Below are 27,970 nucleotides of genomic sequence, written 5' to 3'. Positions count from 1 at the left end.
ATTGTGAAAAACATCTTCTATGACAACGTCTTTTTGTTTGTTTGTAATTGGAATTTTTGAATTCACCTGAGACTTCTGAAGAGATTTCTTTTTATCGAAGAACGGTTTTAATCTTTTCACATCATGTGGCATTTTTACCTGGTTTTCGCCATTAAAAGTAGCTGTGGTGGTTTGTAATTGGACATTTTTATTTGCATTATAACAATGCATGTGTGTGTGTATGAGTCCTTGCAATCAATACATAAATCTGACCCCAGAATACACACATGCACGCAGTACTGTGGCCGTCCTGCATCCAGCGATCCCGTTTCACAGGCCAGTGACCCCCTATAGCATCTGCCCGAATGCCCTCGGCTCTGAAAGACCCCAAAGAGCCAAAGTCAACGCCCTCGACTCTTCAACAGCGACTGGATTGGTGGCGTCCACCCAGGAGTCTGACCTCTTGCACCGCAGGGGCTTCCAGAAATGAGGTAACAAGGGCCAACGGAGACAATGAGGACGCATGTTGTCTTCAAACAATGGGTTTCTTGGTCAACCTCATGCATTAGACTAGTAAGAGGCAGGAAAATTTATAGGCGCTGGGACAACTTAGAAAAATCTCAAACTAAATTAATGAAATTGTCCTCAGTGGCACAGAATGGTTTGTTGTGTTTGTCTGGTGGGCTTTAGCTGTGAGTAAAGGACACGAGTTAGCCTGTCGCCTGAAGAGCAGCCAGGCTTATGCAGTGACCCTAGGCGGATCTCCGGCCAAACGCCACGGGCAGTGTGCTCAGCTGATAAGGTCACTTTGCGGTGATCCAGTACAACAGAACATGATTTGGCTTTTAAGGAACATCATTTGTGTGGAGTTGCTGGTGGTCCAGGCTTAGCTAATCACAGACAGGCCTCGGGTTAAGATCGAACTTTACCACGATTACAGTCAGAGTTGTGTGAGATGCACCTGGTCTTCAGCTGGTTGAAGAGTCCATCGTTGCAGAGGGATATTTTTAGGCCAACACAGAAGTTTGCATCAACCTGGTTCCCTCGACATAAACCAAGTAGGGTTTTTTCATTGGCTTTTGGAAAATAAGCTCAGTGACCAACAAAAGTTTGATTCTTAAACGTTTTGTTCATCATGATAATCTTCACGATTTTTATGAAGCCTAAATACAATTGGCAGAAGGTAAAAGCTGAACGTAGGCTTCAATGTCACCATCACTAAGCTTTTCTATCTTTATTTAAAAACGTTTTCCCTGAAAATGTGAGTTAAAATAGTTTGCAAGAGTGCGATTATAAACAAAAAAAAACTGTGAAAGCGGACAAGATGAGTTTACCTGTTCCAACATTTTAACATACTCGACAAACTCGCATTTAGACACTTGTTAACAACTGCCTTAAGACAAGTAAAAGACCACAAGGAGGGAGTATTATTGACATATTTTATGCCATAGAACAAAACATGAAAATATCTTGAGCTTGTGTTCACCACAGATCTTATTTCAGGCATTTAACCAAAAACCCATTGACTTCAGGATGATGGAACCAGAAGAGCTAAAATGCTAGTTTACAGGTTTTGGCCTGCAAAAATACACCTGGGTCTGAAATGACATACTCTCTTGAGTAGGAACTTATTTCGAATAAGTAATTACTTCATGACCGCTAAAAAAGTATGCTCTATATTCAGTATGTGTGTGTAGTATGAATGTAATTCAAGCGTACATTCGCCATGTTGTCATTATCATGTGACCCACCAGCGTAAATTGTGTCGCTTCACTGCCATTCATAAATCCTCCTGTGGCCTCATGGGATTGTAAAGAGTCCATCTTATGCACACTTAAGAAACTGGCCGGAAGAAGTCAGTAATCCAGGTACTTTTTACCTACTCTTTTATGAATCCTGTGAATTCAGACATACTTACTTTGTCACATACTGTTTTTCGCCTGCTATATAGGAGGGAAGTATGTGATTAAGTATGCTCAGTATGGAAGTATGCTAGGTTAAATGAATGCAAAAACTGAGTGCACTACAGTGGCCATTTTAACATGAAAACTATGCAACAATAACAATGTCCTCATTGTTCGTGGGAAGATTATTACACTATTTGCTTATGTAATAGCACTGGAACATGGGACACTGCAATGGAAAGTATGACCTGAAATTTCAAAATGACACAAATTGAAACATTAATTTCAGAGGGTTCTTCTGAGGCCCTTGTAGAGGCGTTTTCCCCCCCGGAAAATTTTCCTTGTGGTTAATGCAGGCTGTGTGGGAAACAAACGTGTTAAAGCAAAGAGAGATTATTAAATGAAGGGATGTTTGTGTGTGTGAGTGAGTGAGTGAGTGGGAAAAAAAGTTAAATGTCTTTGTGGCTTTGCTAAGAAAGAAATAGCAAGAGATTTGGATACAAATTTCGATCATTGGACCAACAAGAGCATTCATACATTTTGGGATTCTTTGTAAATAGTAGTTTAGAGGATGAAATTAAGCCAGTTAGGTTTAAGTCACAGCAGTGAACCTTTTATTCTTTATCATAATCCTTCTTTGACATGTAACACTTGAAGAAACTTCCTTTTTTTTGTGGTCTACGCTGACGTTTGACGAAACTCAAGTCTCAGGTCACGTACGCCAAAACCACTCTCTTTCAGATTGTTGTAGACCAGGATTCTGCATGAAGATATGGTTATCCGCACCGAAGCGCCCTCGCTGTGGTCTGTGGGTTGCCAGGCAAATCTACAGTTATCAGACCACGAGGCCTGTGGTGGTGAACTGGAGATAAATGAACCGCTCGACACACCCCTCACTAAAATACCACACACACTGCTGTCGGTCACCTGAGCTGTGTGGAAAGTTAAGGTGCAATTCGGTTTGCTGTCCCTTCAGGACAGAGTCCTGTGTCCGAGTCCTTTCGTTCTCAGAATCGAACTATATTTAGTTTATGATTTAAAATGATGTCAATTCCATTTCCTGTAATACCTACTATTACAGGATATGACCACATGTCCTGCAGTGAATTATAATCCAATTTGTGTCAGATCTGTCTTAAATCCATTTGCACTTTCTGAAAACGTCCTCTTTTAGATGAGAAAATGTTAAGAGCAGCAGTCGAAGCCAAGACTCGCATTCTTGCCACTTTGTTGCTTGGGAGTAACTGTTTTTCTTGGTTTTTTTTCCATTTCTCCTTAAAATGAACAGCAGAAGACCGTTACAGAATACCAAGAAAAGAAGCGGCGGGGGGAAAAAAAGAGAGAGAATGTTTTGTAATTCAAAACTGCACTTAGAGAGCCAGATTAAAACAAGAGAGGAGGCTCATATGGCAGTTTTCATCTATCTCTCACAATAAAAGTCAGCTGAAGTCATGTAGTAATTTTACAGCCTACTTGTCCTGTCTTATTTGTGACCAACCTGTCTTGTTAAAGAGGTTAATTTGTTTATATTGCAACAAGTAATGTTTTTAAATAATTCTAAATCTAGTGTAGGCTATTATTAAATAATTAAGAGTAGTAATTTTTTAATAAATGTAAAAACAATTTCCTCAGTTTAAGAAAACTGACACACTAAGTTATTTTAATGCTTATGATCTGTTCTCTGAATTATAATTACAACTCAAAGGCCTAGAAAGAGTCTTGCACCAATTTTATAAATAAAAAGTGATTGTGTTATAGCTTGAGGAAAAGGGCATTCATAAAAATCTCTGCATGAAACATCACATTTTTAAGGAATTTATTTTTGTTGTGTAGCCTACATTGGACTGTTTGTATTGCATGTATTTGTTACATTGATGGTGTCTTTATTTAGGTGGCATTGTGCTTTTGTATTATTGATGACAACATCAGGGTGTAAAAAATGTAATGATCCATAAGTTATGACAACATGTTTTTACATTGCTTTAACTCATCAAAACAAGTTTCAACTTATACAAGATTCAACTCATATTTTTTTTTTAAATCCGTTTAATGTAATTTAAGTTGAAATTATTAATTTAGTTAAAACATCCAAGTTGATTGTACTTAAATTTAAGGCAGCAACTTTTTTTTTTTTTTTTTACAGTGATGCAGTCTTCATATGGTCACCGTAACAAACAGAATTTAACGGATCAAGTAGCCTGTACATTATTTTATAATTTAATGACACAGTTGTTTTCATGCTGTGTAATTTAAATTGTTCATACCTGAGCACACCAAAATGTGCAGTGACCCCTCATACAAATGAATACTGCTCATGATCCACTCGGGTCAGATGCACACAGGTTTCTACAGCGCTTCTGTGCTGCACTGAGAGCCTTTTTAACTGTAGTTTATTACAGCTGCTGTCTTGTCTTCTGCCAGGTATTAAAACAGCGTGGTACCGCCTACGCTGCATTGCGGTCACATTAAGAGGTCCTGTGGCGAGCAGGGCTGCGCTAGACTCTCGTTAACTTTAACCGGGATTTCAGTGATGCTGAACCCGCGCCGGTCTCACTCTTTCCCGCGCTGTGCGAGCGCAATTAACGGCGAGTCCGATTCGCTCCAAACTCGACCTGGAACGCATTATTCGATCGTTAAAGACGAAGTTTACTGTTGGTTCTAATTGTTCCGTGTGAAAAAGAGCCACTGGGGAAGATTTCTCACAGTGAGATGTTCTGCTTTCAGTTTCGTCAGTCGTTCCTCGGCCACTCGTTGCAATAAACTCACATCGCGGATTTAATAGTTTCACAGAATTCGATTACAAGCGGATAAATACACCGTTTGATGATCAAAACTGAGGCTGAATTATATTCCCGGTAGCTGCATGAAAGCGCAGGCCTATGTTCATTTTACACGTCTTCATAATTATGGCTGAAAGTTATTAATTAGGCTTATTAACCACAGAACAGTTAAAAAGGACACACTTATATTGGGGTGTAAACGATCATATTTTCGAAGAGATTCAAGTGGTTGCAGAACTGTTTGTATGCGAGTCATTTTATGTTGTAATAAATGCAGATTGTGATTTGAAATACCAAATATAATCTAGCCCATAACCTACGTGATTTATTATAGCAAGATACAGTTTTATTTAATAGGCTGTGTTTGTTGAAAATTATTATTTTTTTGGATATGGTCACGTTAATTCACCTATTTCCCCTTTAAGTTCAAATTTTACTGTATTCAATTTTCACTGTATTTTCATGGCAAATTATTTTTGTTCTTTATACATTGTTCTTATAAACATTTTGGTAAAATACATTAAAATACATTGATACATAAAATACATAAATGTAGGCTATTGGGTTTATTCAGCTGATTAAATTGTTCTTCAATAATAGTTATCAATAAATGCGCAACATTATGTTATTGCTATAGCATTATTTTGTATGATCAATATATATTTGTATTACACAATTAAAGTGAGACATTAATGGATTTTAAATTATGTTTGGCAAGCTGCACTGAATGGGAATGTATTTTAGAATATCATAATTATGATTAGAAATCATGTAGCCTAATTTATTTTGCGATACGAATGGTTATTTTTAGTTTGTGTTTAAAATAACTAATTCAGTGGGAAGTCTCAGGCCATTTGTTAAGCTTTGCTATATTTGTTACAGTGTTCAGAAATGTTTTAAAATAGTAAGCTAATTATAGGCTATATTTAATAAACTAACGAAATCAATGTTGATCAATAACGAAGATTAAAACAAATTAATCAATTAAACATTTTATACGGAAATGCAGTTTAGTGCTATTAATGCAAAATATTTTACTCTTTCACAAAGCAACGCTTTTGTTTGATGATCCGCACAATCAGAGCAGTTGTAAGCTGAATAAAATATTATGAAGTGCCAAATAGTTTTTATTTTGATCAATTAACAGTTTAATTTATTTTAAAGAATATCTGGTAAGTGGGTAAAAAGAGTTAAAAATATCAACTATAAAGTAGCCTATGCGAGACGCTTATTTAAATATTGTTTAAAAACGTATTATTATTATTATTATTATTATTATTTAGGCTATGTGATCATGAGTATCTATTAAAATATAGCATTTGGCCAAACAACAGGAACAAAATTCTTCAACGTCTTATTTATTTTATCACTATTAATCATCAACATATAGCCTAGTTATTTATTTTTTCCATTTAATTTCCCCATATCTTACTATACACAAATAAAAAATACAAGCGACAATGCTTGACTGCCCCAGAAAATGAAGCACTATTATCCGTGTGTTATTTCATTTGATCAAAAACGTTTAAAAGGTTAATTAAAATAATCATTATATTAACAATATGTAGCCTATAAAACAATGTCTTTTTTTTTTTTTAAAGCCTGCTGGATTTATTTTAATTTTAAGTGAAGATTTGTCAGAATCAGGCCTATTTTCTCTGTATCAGATCATTGTTATTTTGGGGAAATTATTTATAAATCCACAGTATTATTTATTATTATTTAGTATTATGTAGTTCAGTAACGGGTTTTACTTATAGAGCTGAGTATTATTCGTACGCTGGAAACTGCGGTTTGTGAAATATGCTGCTCAACTGTTCAACATGTTCTCAATTTCAATCAATGTTTATGTATTTTAATCACAATCTTATATCTCATGTATGGCTCTGTGTAAAGAGGCTATCTCTCTCAAAGTCTAAAGAAATAGACTATCGGGGATAAACTTTGAAACCCTTTCTGAATGCATGCAATCGTATTTTATTTAAACGGACAAGGTAATCTGATGCTACACCTTTTGGACGGTTTTGTATTGGAAGGTTGTGATGATGCATTTTCTTGTATTATTGATGGGCCGATGGGCCGTTGGGTCTTGTGGCGTTTCAGAAGTGACAGAATCTGAAGGATGGCAGAGACACCGGCTGAACGGGATCATCTTCACTCCTCGTGGCATCGACTAGACACCTGTAAGGACTAAGAGCTTCCCTGGCTTTTCTGATCCGATTGCCTTTAAATTTAGTGACTTGACCATAGGCTACCCCACAAAAATGAGTTGGCGATGTGCCCCCCCCCCCCCCCCCCCCCCCCCCCCCCATAAAAATGTACGTTTCAACAACGTTTGAAATAATGTTCCAATAACCAAAAAGTCCTTAGAATTTAGTCATTATGCACTCTTAAAAATAGAGGTTCCAAAAGTGTGTTTTCAAAGAGATGCAATAGAAGAACCATTTCTGGTTCCCCACAGAACCGTTCAGTAATACGTTCCTAAAGAACCCTTTTTTTTATACTCTTAAAGGTAAAGGTTTTATTGGCATTGATGGATCCATGAAGAACATTTAATATCCATGGAACATTTCAATCCCACAAAATGTTCTTTAGTATTATATAATATTCTTCACACTAAGAAAAGCAAATGGCTCTTTTAAGAACTGTTCACTCAACGGTTCTTCGAGGAACCCAAAATGGTTCTCCTATGACATCACTGCGAAAACCCGCTTTTTGAACCTGTAGTTTTAGGAGTGTGTGAAGAACCTTTTTCCACTATAAAGAACCTTTTGTAAATAGATAGATTCCATGGATGTTAAAGGTTCTTCATCGAACCATTGATTCCAATAAAGAACCTTTAACAATAGCAAAAGCTGATCGATAACGGACGGTATAGGCTACATGATCAACGCAACCTACAGCCTACGGTCATATTTACCAAGTTATTGTAGAATTACACACCATATATAAACGGAGGTGTTTTGTTTAAAACATCTAAAAATATCCTGACAGTTAGACAACTGCGCTAGGGGCGCCAAAAGACAATTTGGGTTGCGCAAGCCGAACCTCAGCCGATTGCGCCCAGAAAATTGCAGACAGAAAGTGTTGATAAAATGTCGACCCCCCCCCCCTGAATAATCATCAGTGCTCCTGAAAGCAAGATAGAACTCATGGAATTTCTACACTTCTTGCACTTTTGCTCGTGTTCTATTTAAGTTCTCTTTTTTTTTTTACCCGTCTATCCCTGTGTGCACCGTCTGGCTTGGTGTTCAGTAATCCGCGCAGTCCATGATTTTCCCACAGCCCTGCTAATGCCCCAAAGCTGCAGCTGCCACACCGGCCGGCCGCGGAGCGCCACACGCTGCCAGTTGCTACATTGATCAATAATTCACCAGCTCGACGCCTCCCCAAACCCGCTACCCCCGGTGCAGCTTCGGGTCGACTGAGGCGACAACTGATATTTACTCACGCGGAGGGGACGTTTACTCTCCCGTGCGTTTAAAAGCAGCGGTAAGCTTTAGCCAACAGGCGAGATCCCTTCGGTGCGTCTACGGATTAGACTGTCGCAATGTGCACGACTCGTGTTGGTGACTGACTGCGACGCCTCGCGCTTTCATCTGTCCGGGAACAGCGGGTGTCCCGTTATGGTGCGGACAGTCGGAGGCTCGGAAGAGGGAGATGCAGTCAAGACAAACAGGAACTGACTTCAGGACATAAAGACGACGAAAAATCACTCACATTCGTGAACGTACGTCCCTCACGCGAGCTGTTCTGCGTTCACCGGCGCTCGCGGAGCATTTCGACCGAGCCTGTGAATCCTCCGGTCGGTGCTGACAGGGAGGACCCGTCGCTCGGCCGATGACAGCTGGAGAAACATATTAAACACGGAACAGTGAACGAGCAGTGGCCGAGGACGTCGATAATTCCGTAAAAGTGCCAGAGAAAGCTTTTACTTTTACAGACGGAACAAACTCTGGGAAACAGCCCGACTTGTTGAGTTGTTTTTTCGCTTCCGGTATCACCGAAGAAACCGACGGGTGCACCCGCTCCCTCTCCTCTTTTTTGGACGCTGAAGGTTTTAAAGAAAAATGGGCTTTTGAGGAGAGCTGGCAATTTCCCCTGAACTACAATGGTACGTGCTATGAGAATCAATATCTTTCCCACTGTTTTCAGAAATCTTAGCCAACAGATTTCAAATTTCAAAGAGCTGTTTAGAAATGTAAAAAAGGCACACTTTAACAACTTGTCGCTCAAAGATAAATATATAGCCTACTTCTCTCTTTTTTCTTTCATGTCTGCACTTAAATAATAATAATTATTACTTTTCCTGCAGATATATATAAAAAAAGGTCATTAGTCTATTATTATTATTTTTTTTAAATCTGAATCAGTGTAACAGGTAATTTCTTGATTGTCATGAGGTTTTTTTTAGCTTTAGGTTAATTTTAGGGTGTACTTGATAGTTAATTTTGATAATCTCTTCAAAAGCAAGATCCAAACTGAAAGCAGACAACGTCTAAATCCACATGCTCAGTTCCACATCATATGGAAAAACTATCTGGCTTAATTAAACTGGTTTAAAGAGGATTTTATTTATGGAGACATTGATGACCAACTAGCAAATATTCATTTTTTATTAATTAATAAAAGTTCGCAAGACCGTATTGCAGGAGAGCTTGTTCGAGTTTCTCTTGTTAGAGTATTTATTTTATATTAGACATTTATGTAGGCCGGTGTTGTGATGCTCGAGATAACCTTCTAGTTTAAACTAAAATACAAGACATATCATCAGCTAGAAGAAAACAGCTGAGATGTACTATATCACTGTAATGTGATGAAAACAGGATGATCTCAGATTTTTTGCACCACAAAAAAATAGCAGCATTATTCACATTAAAAGATATACTGGGTAAGTTACATGATGTATATAATGAAACTATATGCAAGAGAAAACAATACTTGTGATCTTTTCCCTTCACATCGACAGTGTTCGCAGAGACTTTCACAGGTGTGAGATAGAAACTCCAGTGTGTTCTGACGAGCAACTTCATTTCCAGTTATTTGTTAGTTTAGGATTCATACGCTCTAGTAATTGTGTCTGAATAAATATTTGCACAGCAAGCACATTAGGCTGTGTTTAGATAGTGAATTCTGTGCTTTAAGTCAGTCCTTAAATGTGAGATTGACAGGCCTTTGCAGGCTGAAGGGGTTGGATCTGAATACGAAACGCCACATTTGCCTGCAGCGAGCATTTTTTCTTCATGACAAACCTTTTCAAAGCGATGAACATCCTCTTCAGCCAAGCACACCTGTGAAATCTACGCAATAAAACACATGCAAAGCTGTTCTCCGTGAACGAGGTCAAGCACTCAAGTCAGATTAAAGCGTCTGGATGGCGCACACACTCAGCTCGCTCAGATCGGCCATTTAAATGCATTTCGCAAACCTGCATTTGCCGATCTTGGTTATGGAGACTCCGCTCAGGCTATGAATTCCAGAACCGTCTTTTCTAGATTGACTGGATGCCAGGGTTGCCATGGATGCGACGGACTGCTGCATGAACTTGTTTCTGGGTGTAAACTTCTCATGGGAGGACGTTTTTGTGTTTGTGGCATCTGTGTTGGCACATGAGATGCCATAATGCAAAGCCACCTACACACACTTGTATTCAGCCCATGATGACCATGTGCGAACGCACTGAAACACCACTGCACACCTGCACACACAAATGTAACTCCTAGTGAATGCGCGCATGTATAGATGCACCTGGACCAAGAACGTTACGGAGAAGACAAGCCGTGAAAGTGGAGATCAGAGGTGTCGGGTGCAAACGGGGTTTGGCGTGAGCCAGAAAACTCATGTCAAAACCCCAAACAGAGCTTTAATAATTAGCAGCCTCTCGTTCATTCCAGATTCTCTCCATCTCTCTCTTTCTCTTTCTCCTTCTGCTATTGCCTCTGAGATGCTGGTGTGAAAAATCACATTTTTCCAACAGTTCTCCCCGAGGTGCTACTGGCAGACACACAGAGGAAGGACGCTTCATCCTTTTATATAGCACTCGTTCTCTCGTTCCTCCTTCTTTCTACTCTTTTTTTTTTTTTTCTCTCTCCGTCTCTCTTTGATGCGGTTGCCATAGAGGACAGGTTTATATGCGGTCTGATTTGGCTCGGTCCTGCCAGCTAGTAAATCATAATGATAAAAAACAATGGTGCTAATAGTAATTGCTGTGAGACAAACAAAAGACAAAGAAAAAGAGGTGAAAAAAGGAAAAATCAGTGGGACCTGTGCTGATTGTTCTCGGGCCAGCTGGTTTTTGAATGTGTGGAGGACAGCCAGGTGTGTGTGTGTGTGTGTTTGTGATTCTGCGTGAAGTTAGCAGATACATAGGTGAATGAATAACTGCATTACTGCAAGCGCTAGGGCTGGGCGGTATGGCGATATATATCGGTATATATAAGTGTGCGCACAGAAAGCTGCCTCTTTCAGAAGGCGTTCGCGAATTTGGTACGTGCTCAATGATACAAAAGTGTTATTAAACACAAAGCATAAGCAGTGAAAAAGAGCTCAATGCGGTGTGGTCATGTCTCTCAGCATGCGATCGTGAATTCAGTTCTCTTTCACGTCTTGTTGCGCTTGAATGATCGAATACACATGCAATTATGTAAAAATGCCCATCGTGTGAAGTATTCATGTAAACACAGCTGGTTATGTCTCAGGTGAAAGTAAACAGTCGGGTGTAAACCGGATGTGTATCAGTGTAATGGATCTGTGCGTTTGGTCTTAAAGTGACAGCAGCCTAATATTCCTGCTTAATGTGAATCAACCAAAAGAGAAAATAACTCACTGCTCTTGACTGAATCACTTTTTTAGCTTTAATAAGAATACATTTATATTTAATTCATACAGTGCAGGCTATGCAATATTTTATTTTTTACATTTGATTATTAGCTACATTTCTGTACTAATTCTAACTATATGTTAAATAAACCTATTGTTTGTCATTTCCTTATTTTTTCTTATTTTTAAAAACAGAAATGAGATAAAATAACTCAAAATAACTATATCGTGATATATATACCGTTATCCTGAAATAAAATTTCTCATATCATGAAATAAGAATTTGGTCAAATTACCCACCCCTAGAAAGAGCTATGTTTATTGATAAGCAACAGCTCGAAGGGCTATTACTTTTGCTCGTATTTTGGGGTTTTCAAAACCCCTAACTCTAAGTAACTTTGGCGTGTAATATTTGGCTTGTTTGGGAAAGATGTACTATTACTTTTTTATAAGGATCTAGGAAGCCTTAAAACAGGTTAAAAACTAGACTTGTATTGAAGAGTGTGGTTGTTGTTGTTTTTGTTGTTGTTTTGTCCATACAATGAAAGTCAATGTGGTCCAATGTTGTTTACAGGTTTGGAACAACATGAGATTGAGTAAATGATGTCCAAATTTTTATATTTGGGTGAGCTATCCCTTTAAGCAACCACTCAGACCACCCTGTAGCAATAGCAGTGCATTAACCAATTTAACATGGACAGTCACCACTCAAATTTCCTATGAAAAATGTGAAAGCCTAGTTCAAAGGTAAAGTGTGTAATTTTTTTTAAATCTGTTTTTCAAACAACATTGGCTTAACCAATGACATGAGTTTGGGGGCGGGGACTACCAGTTTGTCCGAACAATAGTCGACGAGGGTTTGAAAGTAGTTTGAAACAGACATTTATTTTGCTCTTCTATTTGGCGCTGAAATTATGTACTTCGTTCTAAAACTCCAGACCACAAAAGTGTGTGTATGTGTGTGTGTGTGTGTGAGAGAGAGAAACTTCAGATTTCAGGAATTTAACCACTTAAGCATTCCACTAAACCACAAACGTATTGCCATATGCCTCCAACCCATATACCTCTCTCTCTCTCTCTCTCTCTCTCTCCCCCATATATGGAGGAAACCCCCTCATTTGATTCCGTTATTCCCACCAATTAAACATTTTAAACAAAGAGCTCTATTTATCGGTGAGAGCGAGGAAACTTGTCGTAATTAACACATTTACATACATCTCCATTGACTCCAATTAGGTCAGAGGCTCCCAGAGCCGCTTTGAAATGTCCCTCTTTTCTCTGTGCGCTTCGCCTCTAAAATGTTAATTAAGAAGAGGCTTGAGATTCTGGCTGAGGGCTGGCCATATGGACCCTGCATATGCTCCATATGCAAACAGCCCATATATAATTAATAGATCGCAACAGAAAAATGGGAGCTTTTGGAGGCGAAGACGAGTCTGAAGGTTCCTTTTCTCAAAATGAGTATAATAGTGAAATTCAGAGAGTTCCTCCAGGTGCCAACATAGACTTCTGTTCTCCATCTGTGGACAAGACAAATGAACGGATGAGCTCAGCACCGCGAAATACGGCCGAGTTGAGTTTGTTCAGCTGGTTTGTGCGGCCTGGCCTCACCGACGGCTTTGATTTGCTGGTTTATCTTAAAGAGATGAAGATCGAGTCAATTAAATGAAGAGAAATCGAATGAGTAAGTGGAACGTTTTCCATTTTCTGCTTCAGTTCAGAGCGAGGGGAGCCTTTGGAAAGAGCGTATGGTGAAATCTGGTTAGCTGATTTCCTGGAACATGAGAGTAATCAATACCCTGAAACTAAACAAAAGTAAACACTTGAGTCAATCAATACCTAAAATCCGCATAAAGAAATCCAACCATCATTCAGAGTTTATATCAGCCATTTTGACATTTGTGGAAGTGTTTTTAAACCTTCCCATTGCGTCAAGGCCAGAACTTTTTGCTAGACCTTTGGTTAATGTTCTTTGAGCGACAGTCGGGTTTTTTAAGAAGAGCTGGAGAACAAAACATCAGTGGAATAACTCACCTGCCATTCACTACCCCATAAAATGCTCCTTCCTACAACTTCACTCTTCGACTCTTCTGTTTTCAACACATTTCTCAGAGCGGCGAGAGCCGTGAACTTGCCTCTGAGTAACGTGCGCTTTTTAATCGTTCTCTTTAATTACGAAAATGCATGTTTATGTTCTAATAAAGCCAATCAGCAATTGTTCCCTGCTTGAATGAGATTTTAGCGCGCTGTAGCTAAGACCCTATAAAAGTGAGGGAAATTTGGGAAAGCTAACGTTTCATTGGGTGGATATGAATAGGCTTTGTTATTCACCACTGCCCGAGTCTAGTGCCAATGCCTGGGACTTATTATGAGCAAACCGTGTGTGCGTATGTGCTGGAATAGATGTTGATATGTATTTATGCACACAAACGTGCACTTGTGGTTAAAGTTTATTGTTCATATTTGAACATTATTAGTGTGTGTGTAGATGGTGGATAGTTGTTGAATGAGGTCCTGGTTGGCTCACTGGAAACCTGCTGTATTAATCTTTCAAATGGTACTTTTTCCTTTCTTTTTCGTGGAGGTGAGGTCTGTACCACTTTATACCTTAGAGACTGCTTTTTAAAAAGATTTCCGTCCATATTCATCCATGCTTTCAATTCAAAAGTTCATTCACAAAATGCTCCAGACATTTTATTTGCCATCATTTACACAGATGATCATATACTCCTATTGATAATTATATGACTAAAGAGCAAGCACATATGTATTCATTTTTTTTAAATATTGAAATAATAACCACTGTCTTAATGCATCAAAATACATTGCATTGTATGAAATGCATTATATACCATAATAATAATCATATGCAGTCACCATCAACAATGTCAGCGCCAACTTGACAAGCTTTTGGAAGTGCCTTCAGAAATCAACTCAGTGCAGAGGTTTGCATATTAATATGGATATTACTGTATTTTATTTTATTATTACTAAATGTTTATGCTCTTATTTATAATGTTTAGTGATTTCAGATGATGTTTTCTCCATATCACTGTAAAAATGATTTTTCAGTCGCGAATAAAACAAAGATCATTATAGAGAACGTTTTACAATAAAATACTGTCTTTCAGTTTTAGTTCATTTAGTTACTTCCCGTTTATTTTTATCACCCATTTCTGTGCGAGTAAATCTTACACCACTGTTTTTCAGTGTACATACAGAAAAGTACAGAGCCTTTTTTTTTCAGTTGAGTTAGTTTTCAAATAACTCAAAAGTTTTGCAAGCGAATGCAAAGTTTCTCTGGGGAACACAAACATTTTGCAACAGAACACAGAAGCATTGACTTATTCTTTTTCTCCAATTTCATATTCTTTATTTCCACTACCAAAGGATGAAGTTGCCTAGCTGCTGATAGAGTCAGATGGATCAATCGGAGTTCCCTATATCTATATTCAGAAAATATCTTACATCATTCCTGTGATCAGGAAGGCTAAGCCTCACGAAGGCTCCACCTATGTTAATTGTGCTGCTGTCTGTTTGACGTACAAACATGAGAAACTGGTTTATTCAAGAATTGAACACAAATGGAACATGGAGAAGCAATAAGAGTTATAGACTATGTGATTGATGGAGGTATATTCCAGTAAAGTTTCATGTTTCAGGCTTTTTTGCGATGCAGCTCTTTGTCAGATTTATCTGTAAGCAGTAAGACTAAATTTGCTCTATATGTTTTGTGTTGTATTACAGGCCACAGAATCGTATCTGGTGCATGAAGGTCCCCATCGAGCCCCGGGCATCTCAGAGTGTTTCCTAGTGCCTGAATCCTACAGGGTACAAGCAATTTTCCTCTTTCTGTCCGTGTTATTGTTGTTCATTTTCTTTTTTTTTCCCTATAAAACGACTGTAACCGGATGAATTGAACTTTGATTTCTTTCTCATGGCTGATGTAATTAATCTGCTTTCAGGCCAGACTGAGTTGGACTTCAGATTGTGATAAGATGAGTTGGAATCAGTAAAGCAAACTTTGATAGAGCAGAGATATTATCTATACGCTCTTAAAAATAAAGGTTCTTTACTGGCATTGATGGTTCCATTAAGAACTTTTGACATTCATGGAATCTTTTCATTCCACAAAAAGTTCTTTATAGTGGAAAAAGTGTTTTTTGGATTATTCAAATGTTTTTCACACTTCTTCTTCTTTTAAGCACTATCTAGGTTCTTTGGGAACTCAAAATGGTTCTTCTATTTAATCTATCCTCAGTTTCCTTTTGGAACTTTTATTTTTAAGAGTGTAATGCATTATTTTTTTTCTGTTTCATAGCCTGTGAAGCATATTTCAAGAGAATAGTGTGTACATATGCATCATAAATCTCATCGGCCGTTTATGATCTCGTGTGCTGCGTTTATATGGTAAGATGGTGGTTGGCGTTGAGAGGAATGCCGAGTTTATGTGGAGAAGCAGCTGCAGGAATTATCTACATAAAATACCATCAGGATTATTTAATTGCCAGCCATGAGGGAAGGGTAAAAAGCAAAGTGTGTGTGTTTGTGTTGGGCTAAAACCACACACACCGACTATATCGCTTGCATATGGTTCTCTTATGCGAGTTTTAATGGAAGTTTTAGCTGCTGCAACCGCAACCCGACCGTGGATCTGCTTAACAAAGAACTGGGTGTGTGCGTGTGTGTGCATGTATGTATTTGCTTGTGTGTGAAAGTATGCGTGCGCTGAAAGCAGAATTGTTTTCATGCTTTTTCGTAGAGTAATGGCTGCAAGATCTGTGTGAAGCATGAAAACTGTGGTTTGGGATTTGTGCCTTTCGATGTTGTAATGCCAACCTATGTGCCCTTTCTCTGACCTCGCTCTTAACTGATAATGTCAGTGTTTTTCTTGTTATATTGGCTGTTTTGCAGATGGATTTTATCCTATTAAAAACATACTGTGTAGGATCTCGGAAAATCATATAGGTTTATGGGTTGCCTCTAACTGTATTTAGACCTAGAACCTTATTTATAGCTGTTTTTTGCCATTAGGCCAAGGTGAATGAACAGCATCTATAAAAACAAAACTGTTTATGTGCTCTTTGCATCTCAAGCAGGTCTGACATTATCAAATTAAGGGCACGTTTACACAACAACAAAGTACTAAAAACGAAAAAAAAAATGTGTGTACAGATGACAACCTTGTGAAAACAACACGATCCGCGAAAACGGATTAAAAAGGCTGTAGTATTCATGCCAGGCCAGTAGATGGCGATGTCACTTTGTAAAGAAACACTATAGGTCTATAGACTGAACACTTAATACACATGTGCATTACGTCACCATTTTCACATATTTGTGTTTTTGTAGTTTGCACAGAAATTATAACGGTATCGTTTTCAAAAACTTGCACTTTGAAACCAGTTTCCAAATTTTGCGTTTTCAGGCCCCCAAAACGCAGTTGACGTGTAAATAAACGACAAAAATACATTAAAAGTTTTCAAACGGCCCCTAAATCTATTAAAATTCTGAATGGATTCGGGAACTCTTCTGAACTCTTCTTTGTGTCAAAAAAGATCAACAGATTGGTCAAATCTGTTTTCTGAACCTGTAGTGGTAATTTCTAAAACCATTGGTTATACCTTAAACCCCATCATCTGTTTTCCCACATGTTGATTAAGATTTATGCTGGATTAAGCTTGTAGACCTGGATTAAATTGTGCAGTAATTGGTAAAACTCCTTTGTGGTGTTGGCTTAAGCAGTCTATGAGAAAGCAGTCCTAATAAAAGAGCAAGCTAATCTGCCTCTTAAAAGTTTGACAGCAGAGGCACAGCAGAGTTTCACGGCTGGAGAAGGTGCAAGATAAGCATAGTTGAGCGTGCTGCTAGGCAGCCTGGGCGCTGTGGTTTGCCACAAAACAGATGTGGATTTAGGAGACCACCCTGCAATACTGTGATGCAGGACTGGGGCCTATAGATGAGTCATAGAGGAAGAGAGTGGGGGAAAGAGGGGTTACTTACCTTCCATTACCTGATTAAAGATTGCAGGAGTATTGCATGGGGGAATGTTTAAAAGCAAATGTTTAAAAGGCCATTGACAAATATTGCAGCCAGCCAGTCAGTCCTGCTGCCATTGATCAAGCTTTGTATTTTCTAATATTCTATTCTATTTTCTAAGGTTTATGTTATGTTTAATATTAGAGTCATTGACACTTTTTCAATGACCAATATTTTAAAGAGCAGGGTGACCGATATATATACCTAATGGACTTTTTTTTCTTCCATTAGTCCTTTTTTGGATTTTTTTTTTAGTAATTGATCATTGACAAGGATTTCGGAGATGAAATAAGTGGGAATTATCACTCAAAACTGACCTGGAAACATTGATCTATCGGCTAATAGATTATAACATGTAGCTACCAATAGTAAATGATAGTGTTGAAGTGCTGTTATGGCAATTCGTGTATGTATTTACCAAACGTGTGTAGGCTATTTCATCTTTCCAATCGCTAATGAATAGCAGGCTGTCTTCTGCAAGGTTGTAGAGAATCAGAGAGCGAAGGGGGAGAGCAAGAAGGAGAGTAGTTTTTTTCTTCCTAAAGTTTGAGCTTTCACTTTCTGCTTCGAGGCGGGGTTAGCGGCGCGAGCAGCATGGAGTAGGCGAAGGGGGACGGCGAGCTATTGCAATGCAGCAACGCGGCGAACTTCCACTCAACTTCAAAACGCGATTCATTTCCCGCCTCTGAGATAACTATGTACTCTCCGTACTGCTTGACACAGGTAAAATGCATTCATTGTATTAATCGCTCGTGTCTGTGTGTTCGGATTCTGCACTGTAGGACCGTTGCCGTGTCTTGTCTGTTGTATGCTGCTCAACAAATGCATTACAAGTTATGCATTGCGCTTTTTAAAACATTATTTTCACGCGCGCGTTTATTTCCAGCTCTCAGCTCGCGCGCGGTGTTGTTTCGGAATCGGAACTCTTCTCGTGCGTTTCATTGCACATGGGATCGAAGAGAAAATGGCGCTTCTCCCAAATCTATTTTATATAAAAGGAGATTGGTTTGACCCGAGAGGAAGCCCGACTGGTATTGTAAACAGCTCGAATTTTAGATGCCAAACTATAAAACGTTATGGTAATATTTCTTTAAACTGTTTTCCCAAGCTGTGATGTTTCTGGAGTTTCAGGACTACAGCTCCCGTGCATGAACTTCTCCGCGCCCGAGTTCAGAGACACGACGTGACATTGATCTACCTGTCCGGAGTGAGAAATACTTCCAAAATCTGTAAAATATGCTTTTCAGGGTCGCGTTTGATTCTCCTGCAGTTGTTTAGGTATTTTTATTTAGACGGAAGATAAAGAAAGTGTTAAAACGCGTTTACTTCTGACTTTTTCCTTTATATGCAATAAATGTTTTGTTGACTTTATGCAATAGGCTATTATATTCATAGCCTACATCTATATAATATAACTTATTAAATGCTGTTTAAATATGTTTTGTAGTTCAACATATTGATTCATAATTTATGAAAAGAATGCTTGATTAGTTTATGAAGCGAGCATATCACACTGGCCTAGTCTATTTTTGTACAATAAAATCTTTTTGTTTGTAAAAAACAAAACATTAACATAGTCATAAACGTACTTTTATGATTATGCAATTAAATTATTCCCTTAAAAAGTTCCATGACAGTAGACTATTATAGGCTAAGATTCAATCCGAGCAATTCATGCCAACCTGACGGCTGACTTAATTTACCATTCAAAAAAAGAAAAAAACAAACAAAAAAAGATTCTCTTTCTCTAACGTCTATATAGTATTACCCAATAATTGGCAAAGTGTCAAACTTTTGCAGTTACAAAATATTGGATTAAACTGTCTTAAACTTTGCTTTGTTTTGTTCTTTGTCTAAAGCTGGCTGTAGCATATTTATCTTTTGGCCACAAAAAAATATAATGCTTACAAATATTAAGCAGTGTTTAATATGCAAATAGGCCTGTATTTGAATACAAATGTCCGTTTTTGAATCCCTGACGGCATACACTTGAAGCCTTTTGGCACAAGGTATCAGCATAGGCCTGTTATTATTTTTTTTTTCAAGAAGCATTTGTGTTCTTCAGAGGTGTGTGTATTTTAATAAATAATTCAAAAGTAAATTGAAAATGTATTTGCAGTGTTGTGCCATATATGCGCGCAGGGGCTTGTTTGTGCTTCACGCGATCTGCGGCGGCTGGAATCTCGTGCTTCTCCCTCGCGCGCGCAGTTTGGCCCGGGTTTGTGGCACTCACTCTTTCTGGCTCTTAAATATTCCTGTATAGCAGACATTCGACAGGTCTCTAAAATAACTTTCCTTTGGGCTGAGACATAGGCCTAAATAATTGAATTCTCTAGGCCTATAGCTAATAGGCGTACCTAAACTTGTTCTCTCTCGTTCTTATAATTTCTTTATTCAAGGCTATTTCTTCATTTTTAGAGGATTTTGCTATTGGCTTAAATTTCTTGGCTGGAAATAGACCTTTCCCCCCCCCCCAGACTGTGTCACGCCAAACTCGGTGAATCCAAAACGCGTCTAAAATAAATCTCCTTTTCTCATATTTTGTATAATTGACTGCTCTTGTTTTTCTGGCTATTAATTGTTTCCTTGCTTATTATATTTTTTAAAGCAAATGTCCAACTAGGCTGCCCTTTTCCTCCCCAATGTAAAGAAGGCCTAAACGGCATGCCGTTTGTAAAGTGTCTGCAATCTATGTCTAATATTTGTGAAGAAGCATTTGTGTTCTTCAAAAGAAGTGTGTGAATTTTTATTTAGTAATACTAAATAAAATGGAAATTTGTTTGCAGTCCTGTGCCATATATAGCCTTAACACGAAGCACGTGCTTCTGCTTCTCGCGGCCTATCAGCGCACGCGTTCAGTCGCGCGCATTCGAGTCTAATTAGTATCCTAAGCTTCCGATTTTTCTCTTTTTCCTGGTCTTATGGCGTGTCAAGAACAACACGTTTATTATTATTTTACTTAGCTAGCACTTCCGCAACCGTCATTCCAATAGGTTTGAAAATTTCAATATTTGCTTTGCAGTATGACGTCGGCGAAAAGGGCGATAGAGATCCAGTTTAGAGTGAAAAGTAAACAGTAGGGTCAGTGGCAAATAATGTTCGAGATAAAAAGGATTAATCTTTTATTAATCTAGTTTTAAAACACGTGGCAAGCTCTTAAAACGTAGCCTACTTTTTAAAATAATTTATTCATGTCATAGGCCTACAACATTTAAAAAAAATGCATCAAGGTAAAATATTTTATACAGCATAAAGACTACAAATATAAAATGTTTTATAAATGCAAATATTTAAAGGTTATTCTGCTTGCCATGAACTGTTGCCCATTCAAGGTCAAATTATGTGATTTTTCAAACTGTCCTCTCTGTTTTATGTGTTTGTGGCCAAACATGTTGCTATTTTGTGGCAAATACAAAGGCACTGACTTTTAGGTGGCAGTCAGCAAAATTGTATGTACTGATTTTTTTTTAAAGGAAATAATGATAAATAATAAAAATATGCCAAATTACAATAATTTATTTTTGACTTTAATCCTCAGATTTATTTGTTGTTGCATATTTCATGTCTTTTTCCCCCATAGGCCATGGTGAATCTGTTAGGGAAAGCAATTTCTCATAGGACTTGATAGATTAATTTGTCATTAGGCCTATGTGTAGCCTAATTATTAGTGTTTATGTAACGTGTTTTCTTTTTCTTAAGTGTAACAAGGTGTTTTAAACAGTGCATGCGAGCAATAAAGGCCACAGCTTTATCACACTATGATTTCCTCGTCCTCGTCTGAAATCTTTCAGCCCGCGTTGGCATTATCGACTGGGATTTTGATCGCGGCGATAAAGGATTCTTCAAACCTTCAATCGCGCCACGTAGTGCGTGTGTTAAAAGGAATCCCTCCTTTGTCTCTTGTGGCTTTTGATGCGATTCAGATTGTAGGCTGGATAAATCTTGCGGCAGGCCACGTTTACGTGGAGTCAAAACTTGGGTGAGGTTTGGTGGTTTATGGGACGTTTCTGTGCCTTCATGGAAGATGGAGAAAAGAGGGAGGGTGCGATGTGTCTGCATGGTAATCCCATCAGCGTGGATGCTCTCGATCCCCATCCCACACTCACTCTATCCGGACGTTTGTTTTGTCGTCTTTCTTATTGAATTACGGTTAATTATTAAAACAAACGAGGACGCATACGGCGCGTCAACAAATGTGAACAATAACTTATGAATTATTAACGATGATAAAAGGTTTTCTGGAATGGACGGAACAGGTGGGGAATCTCAAGCTTACTACGTAATGGAAGTTAAGCATGGGTTGCCAAATGTGCAAAATGTCGTTTGGGGAGTCCAAGGGCCTCAGTCGGGGCTGTGCACATATCTCAGGACAAGTGGTTAGCATTACGTTTTAATGTATTTTGAATTTTCTTACATTTGTCCCAGCAGGGGAGTATCTCGGATTTGAGGACATTGGGGGTTTAGCCCTGAGTCATGGCATTTCTTAAAGTTTAGCAAGTACATCTCAATAGGCTAAGTATATATATATATATATATATATATATATATATATAGATAGATAGATAGATAGATAGATAGATAGATAGATATTTATGTATATTTATTTTTATATATGTAACAGGAGAGACACATATTGATATTTTATGTGGATCCTGTGACATCAGCTTAGTAAACCACAGTTTACAATGTAATACTGCTAGGATTAGGCATAAATGCATTGTCGAATAATGGAAACATTTGTTCACAGAGCAGATGAGAATGAGGCTTATACTTGTATACATTATTTTCAAAAATGAGTGTTTATGTAATCTAAAATACTGGTCAGTCACATGATGCTTTTTAATACATTTAGACTTTTTTTTTTAAATCAGTCAGTCTGCAAGTCACTGCACCACAAACACATTGCTTCATTGTCTTTCCCACTTCAGTTCTCTGCCATGTTTTTTTTTTTTTTTTTTGACGGATATCTAGGCTATATTATATTATTCATATTGTGGATATTAAGGGTGGACAATATGACCAAATTCTTATTTCATGAAATTAAACATTTTATTTCATGATAACTATATATCTATATCTATATATCTATATCTATATCTATCTATACCTCTCTCTATATATAACTATATATAATTGTATTTAATCTAATTTCTGTTATTAAAAATAAGAAAAAAGAAGCAAATTACAAACAATAGGACAAATACAATATACAAATATGAATTGAACAAATTAAGTTTTTCAGGGACACTAGGTTTATTGAACATGTAGTGAGAATTAGTACAGACATTTTATAATCAAATGTAAATATAAAATATTACGTAGTCTGCCCTGTATGAATTAAATATAAATGTATTCTTATTAAAGCTAAAAAAGTGATTCAGTCAAGAGCAGTGAGTTATTTTCTCTTTAGTTTGATTCACATTAAGCAGGAATATTAGGCTGCTGTCACTTTAAGACCAAACGCACAGATCCATTACACTGATACACATCCGGTTTACACCCGACTGTTTACTTTCACCTGAGACATAACCAGCTGTGTTTACATGAATACTTCACACGATGGGCATTTTGACATAATTGCATGTGTATTCGAACTGAATTCACGATCGCATGCTGAGAGACGCGGCTTTCTGTGTGTCAGTCAGAGCGAGCACCGCATTGAGCTCTTTTTCACTGCTTATTATTTGTGCTTAATAACACTTTTTATCATCGAGCACGTCCCAAATGATCAAACTTTGGTAGTGTGCCAGTCAGCACAAGCTCATTTTTAAGATAGATTACACTTATAACTCTTTTTAACATCAATCACTCTGAAGTGTCAATAGTGCTATATATTTACATACCGCGATATACACAATATAATAAAACCTCTAACGATATTATATACCGTGGTAACGATATATAGTGTCATACCGCCCAGCCCTAGTGGATATGTATATTGTTTGACAACATAATTTGCTCAATACGACACGCACAATATATTTTAACAGTGACTCATTCTAACACAAATCTCTGTAATGTTGGGTTAAATCGAGCAATTTCTGTTTCACATTAACCGAGTCATTTTCTATTCCACTTGTTTACTGACTGTTAACTAAGCTAAATTTCTAATTTATCAGCCGTTTGCTCTTATTTACTGGGTTCAGATGGGTGATGGTACCCACTGCTTGAGTGATTTTAACCAAACAGACAATTAATCTTACATGTGCTGTCAGGTTGTTTGTTTCACCTGGACTGAAGTGCTGCTTTCGCCAGGCCTCACTACTCACCCTTGATAGATATTACAGATTTTCTAAATGTAACAGGGCAGTTTAACGATAATGACAAATGCTGTTTTCTTGCCCTGTCTACCTTTATTGACTTTCCCCTTTCGGTCTTTTTGGGACATGGCTCTGAGGGAAGAGGACATTGCGTCAAACAAGAACATCATCTGCTCTTTCCTCCAGTTTTGTTGCTCAGCCTGGCGGGGAAATCAATGAAACGGGAGGCTGAAACTGGGAGAAAGTGTATGGGAAATGCAGAAAACACTTTCAGAAAGCTGGAGAGAACAGGTTGGGACCGAGGCAGCAGCCCTGGGGAACACCATTCGATCTCCATTATAGGTCATTTCTTTATGGAAAAAACATATACTCTAGCTATAAAATGTCATACTCAATAAAATGCATGACTGTAAACACTTGTGCGCCCCAAGGCTGCTGTCTAGCTTTCCTAATGTTCACCCGAACGTGCAAATAAATGATCAGTACCGATCAAGCCATAGCAAATCGGCAGACGCACCGCCACATCAAGAGACCGAGCTTACAAGGAGCATCTGCATGAACATCAACAGCATTAAGAGTTACTGTGAGGTCTTTGCCTCTGTTCAGGTCTAGTTCCAATCAGAGTATAGTGAAAATTGTTAATATCTTCAGGTTCTTAATTCAGGAATCATTTTATTCATCCCCCCCCGCAGCCCAGCATGACCCCGCTGCAGTTCTGCTGGCATAACTGTTTGGTGTGGTAACAATATGCAAAGTTACATTATGTTTATGTTCCTGGCAGACACAGTCTTACCAGAACGCATTAGAAGAAAATACATGTCCTGTGTTTTAGCTGGCAGCTCAAGTGCTATATGAAACCTCAGGTTCTAAAAAGAACAAACATTCTTTTTAGAAAAGACATTGCACTTAGAAATGAAGGTTCTTTATTGGCATTAATGGTTCCATGAAGAACCTTTAACATTCATGGAACCTTTCAATTGCAAAAGTTCTTCATGAAGATAAAAAAAATGGTTATTTTAAGAACTGTTGCATGAAAGGTTCTTTGAGGAACCAAAAGTTGTCCTTTAGTAAAGAAGAAAAGAAAAAAAAAAAACACTTTTGGAAACTTAATTCTGTACTTCATACTGGAGAGATTAGATCTACTCTTGCATGGATACCAGGATGATAGTTACTCATCTGCTTTCTCTCAGAGTCTCTGTCTGTGCTTTTTAATCTTTGTTCCTACATCTCCATCATCCGTCTCTTATTAACCGTCAACTGTAGTTGTCGTGGAGACCAGCGCGCACATACAGTATATGCACACGCAACACCAAACACACTTTGCTCATTATTTTCCTCATAATCACTTCACTTAGCAGCACAAGTGTGTAACAATGCCGTCTTTCACAGCGGTGACCGCACTCTTGAATATGTCTTCTCTCTTGTTGCTCATTTAAAGAGTACCAACGTTCTGGCTCAGTGCTGCTGTAATTCACTAAAGTTGTGTGTCTTTCATTGGCCAGAAATAACCAAGTTCCATTGAAAGGTCATGGTCATATTGAGGCCAGCACAAGCATATGGTTTTCCTGCTTTTATGCTAGATCGACCTTTTTTCTTTACTGTTCATTATTTAACTTTATGGTGAAAGACCTCAAGGTGAGTGAACATGCATGCCTTGAGAACAGGCTATAAAAAATAGTTTGATTGGCTCTCGCACATAGAATGAATAACAACGCTAACTGTTTTGCTTTCCTTTGCTTTGTTTTTGTTTTGTTTTGAAAATCTTCCATTGACTTTTTGAGATTGTGCCATTCAAAACCTAATTGTCTTCAGACCAGGGTCAGATATGGACCAAGATACAGTTTAATTTAATTTAATTTAAGTTTTTTTGTTGTATTATTTTTTGTTTTTTTAATGTAATTTGTTATTTTGTTTTTTATTTTTATTATTTTTATTGTTTTATTTTGTTTTATTTTATTTATTTTGTTTTATTTATTTATTTTTTATTTAAAAAAATTATTATTTTATTTTAGAAATTAAATTTTTTTATTCCTGTTTTTTTATATATATTTTTTTTACTTTGTTCCTTTTTTATTATTACTGTACTATACTATTTTATTATATTTTATTTTATTTCCCATTCCCTTTTTATTCCTGTTTATTTCATTATTTTTAATTTAATTGTTTTATTTTATTGCTTTTATTTTTTATTTGTTGTTTTTGTTTGATTTAATTAATTGTTTTCTATTCTATTCTATTCTATTCTATTCTATTCTATTCTATTCTATTCTATTCTATTCTTCTGAGGTAGCAGGCTGCTCCTCAGTAATATTTGTATCTCAGTGTGAGGCTTTAGGATGGCAACTAACCATGAAATGAGAAAGAAAAGTCCAAGAGCTACAAAAGGGTTTTGTAAAGGGCTTTCAGATGACGGCGTGTGTGAGTGTGTTTGACGAGCCCGTGGCTCTCTATGTAGCTGATAAATGGAGGGTTTAGAACAAGTGTTTATAGTAGCACAGTAGCTGAAGAGGCCTGCTGTACCGATGGGCCTAAGACACTCAAGGTCGATTATTTCTGTCCTACAGTCTGTGTGTGTGTGTGTGTGTGTGCGCCTCCTGAATACACCCGTCTCAAACAGTCAGTTGGTATCTATGACCGCAGCTCTGCCAATCTAGTTATATTTTCAGTAGAGGTCTGTACTGTGAATTGTATCGGATATGCAGATGTTAATAAAGTAGGTTCAGCTGTTTTGTTTTCAACATTGCATATACATCTAAAAAAAACTTGCATGGACGCAAATTCCTTGCTGGTTGCCGTGGCTGTCGGTTGCTCCCCATATTGTTGTTTGGCCTTTGGAATGGATCATGTGGAGCAGTGGCGAACTGGTGCTGGCTGGGGAAAAACTGACAACAAACCTTAACATTACAACATTTTATCCTTAGAGGAAAAAAGAGTAAGAAAGGTGAATAGGTTTGCTTGACAGCAGGTGATTTTTGTACTTGTTTTGTTAGGAACTATGCAGCATAACACTCTATGCACAGATCTTCCCAAAGTCATGCAGAATTTTGCATTACTTTGCTATGAACGCTGAACTGCGATACCCATGAGTGCTGTGATCTTGGGAAAAATAGAGCAATTAGTCTTTTCTGTCGTTTATGCAAACATTCCACTGTAGTGACTGTTGAATGTACACACAAGCTCTGGGGCTCTTGCCATTTGTGAAGGTATATAAGGTACTGTATATTACAATATTATTTTCCACTATTTGCACGCTTGTTTTATTTCCACAGTTCTAGTGAACTCCCTTTCTGTCTGCTACCATAGGCAGCTTCTAAGACAGCACGCTAACTGAAATGGAATCTCATAAGTGAGTGATTTGGGATACTCTACATAGGCATCAACTCAACGCTTCATAAAAAAACACTCTTTCTGCAAATTTGTGTTTCCAGCGTTCTTCTCTGTTAAAAAAATCACACTCTGATTTAAAAAAATGCTTTTGAAAAGGTATTTTCTGATCAACAAGCTGCATTTAATTGATCAAAAAATTCTGTAATATTGTGAAATGTTATTACAGTTTAAAATGTTTAACAGTTTATGGAGTTTAACTGTTTTCTATTTGAATATATTGTCAAATGTAATTTATTCCTGTGATCAAAGCTGAATTTTCAGCATCATTACTCCAGTCTTCAGAGTCACATGATCCTTCAGAAATCATGCTAATATGATGATTTGATGCTCAAGAAACATTTCTCATTATTATCAATGATGAAAACAGTTGTGCTGCTTCATATTTCTGTGTAAAACGTGATACCTTTTTTTCCAGGATTCTTAGATGAACAGAAAGTTCAAAATAACTTGAAATATAAATATTGTATAACATTATAAATGTCTTTACTGTCACTTTTGATCTAAATTCCTGTCTACATTGGTTTTGTAACAGAGCCTCTATCAACACAGGCTTTCATGCATGGACGCAGTACGTGATTAACATTCAGAACTTCACACAGTGGCTGCGTGTATGATGGATATTTTACTGTCATCTTATCAACACAATTTCAGAGCGGGCGATGTGTGAGAAATGTGGCGCTGCAAGCATGTGTTGTCTGACCGAGGTGCATTCTGTAATCCTGCGTAATCTGGCTCAGGTCTATTAGCGATTAATTGATTGTGCATCTAATCTGAACGGACTATTATTTATGATGGTTATCAT

The 27,970-nt window shown here is 37.6% G+C and overlaps 1 protein-coding gene across 15 annotated transcripts in view; it reads left to right on the top strand.

Annotated features, from left to right (window-relative positions):
* The first annotated feature begins 7,926 nt into the window (after positions 1-7,926).
* The window catches only part of nfixa (nuclear factor I/Xa), a 94,255-nt gene continuing 74,211 nt past the window's right edge, over positions 7,927-27,970 (top strand). For 9 of the 15 annotated variants that reach the window (XM_084103306.1, XM_084103311.1, XM_084103305.1 and 6 more), the window contains exons 1-2: positions 7,927-8,777; positions 15,230-15,313. In XM_084103306.1, the coding sequence (XP_083959432.1) occupies positions 8,775-8,777; positions 15,230-15,313 (87 nt within the window). In that variant the 5' untranslated portion in view covers positions 7,927-8,774. Of the gene's footprint in view, positions 8,778-15,229; positions 15,314-18,016; positions 18,245-27,970 lie in introns of those variants that run through there. The other 6 variants (XM_084103300.1, XM_084103310.1, XM_084103299.1 and 3 more) reach the window with 1 other exon arrangement.

This window comes from Abramis brama (genome assembly GCF_963993115.1).
Source record: "Abramis brama genome assembly, chromosome: 2".
NCBI lineage: Eukaryota > Metazoa > Chordata > Actinopteri > Cypriniformes > Leuciscidae > Abramis > Abramis brama.
Note: the sequence above shows the minus strand (reverse complement) of the source record. Positions and strands in the feature narration are given on the sequence as shown.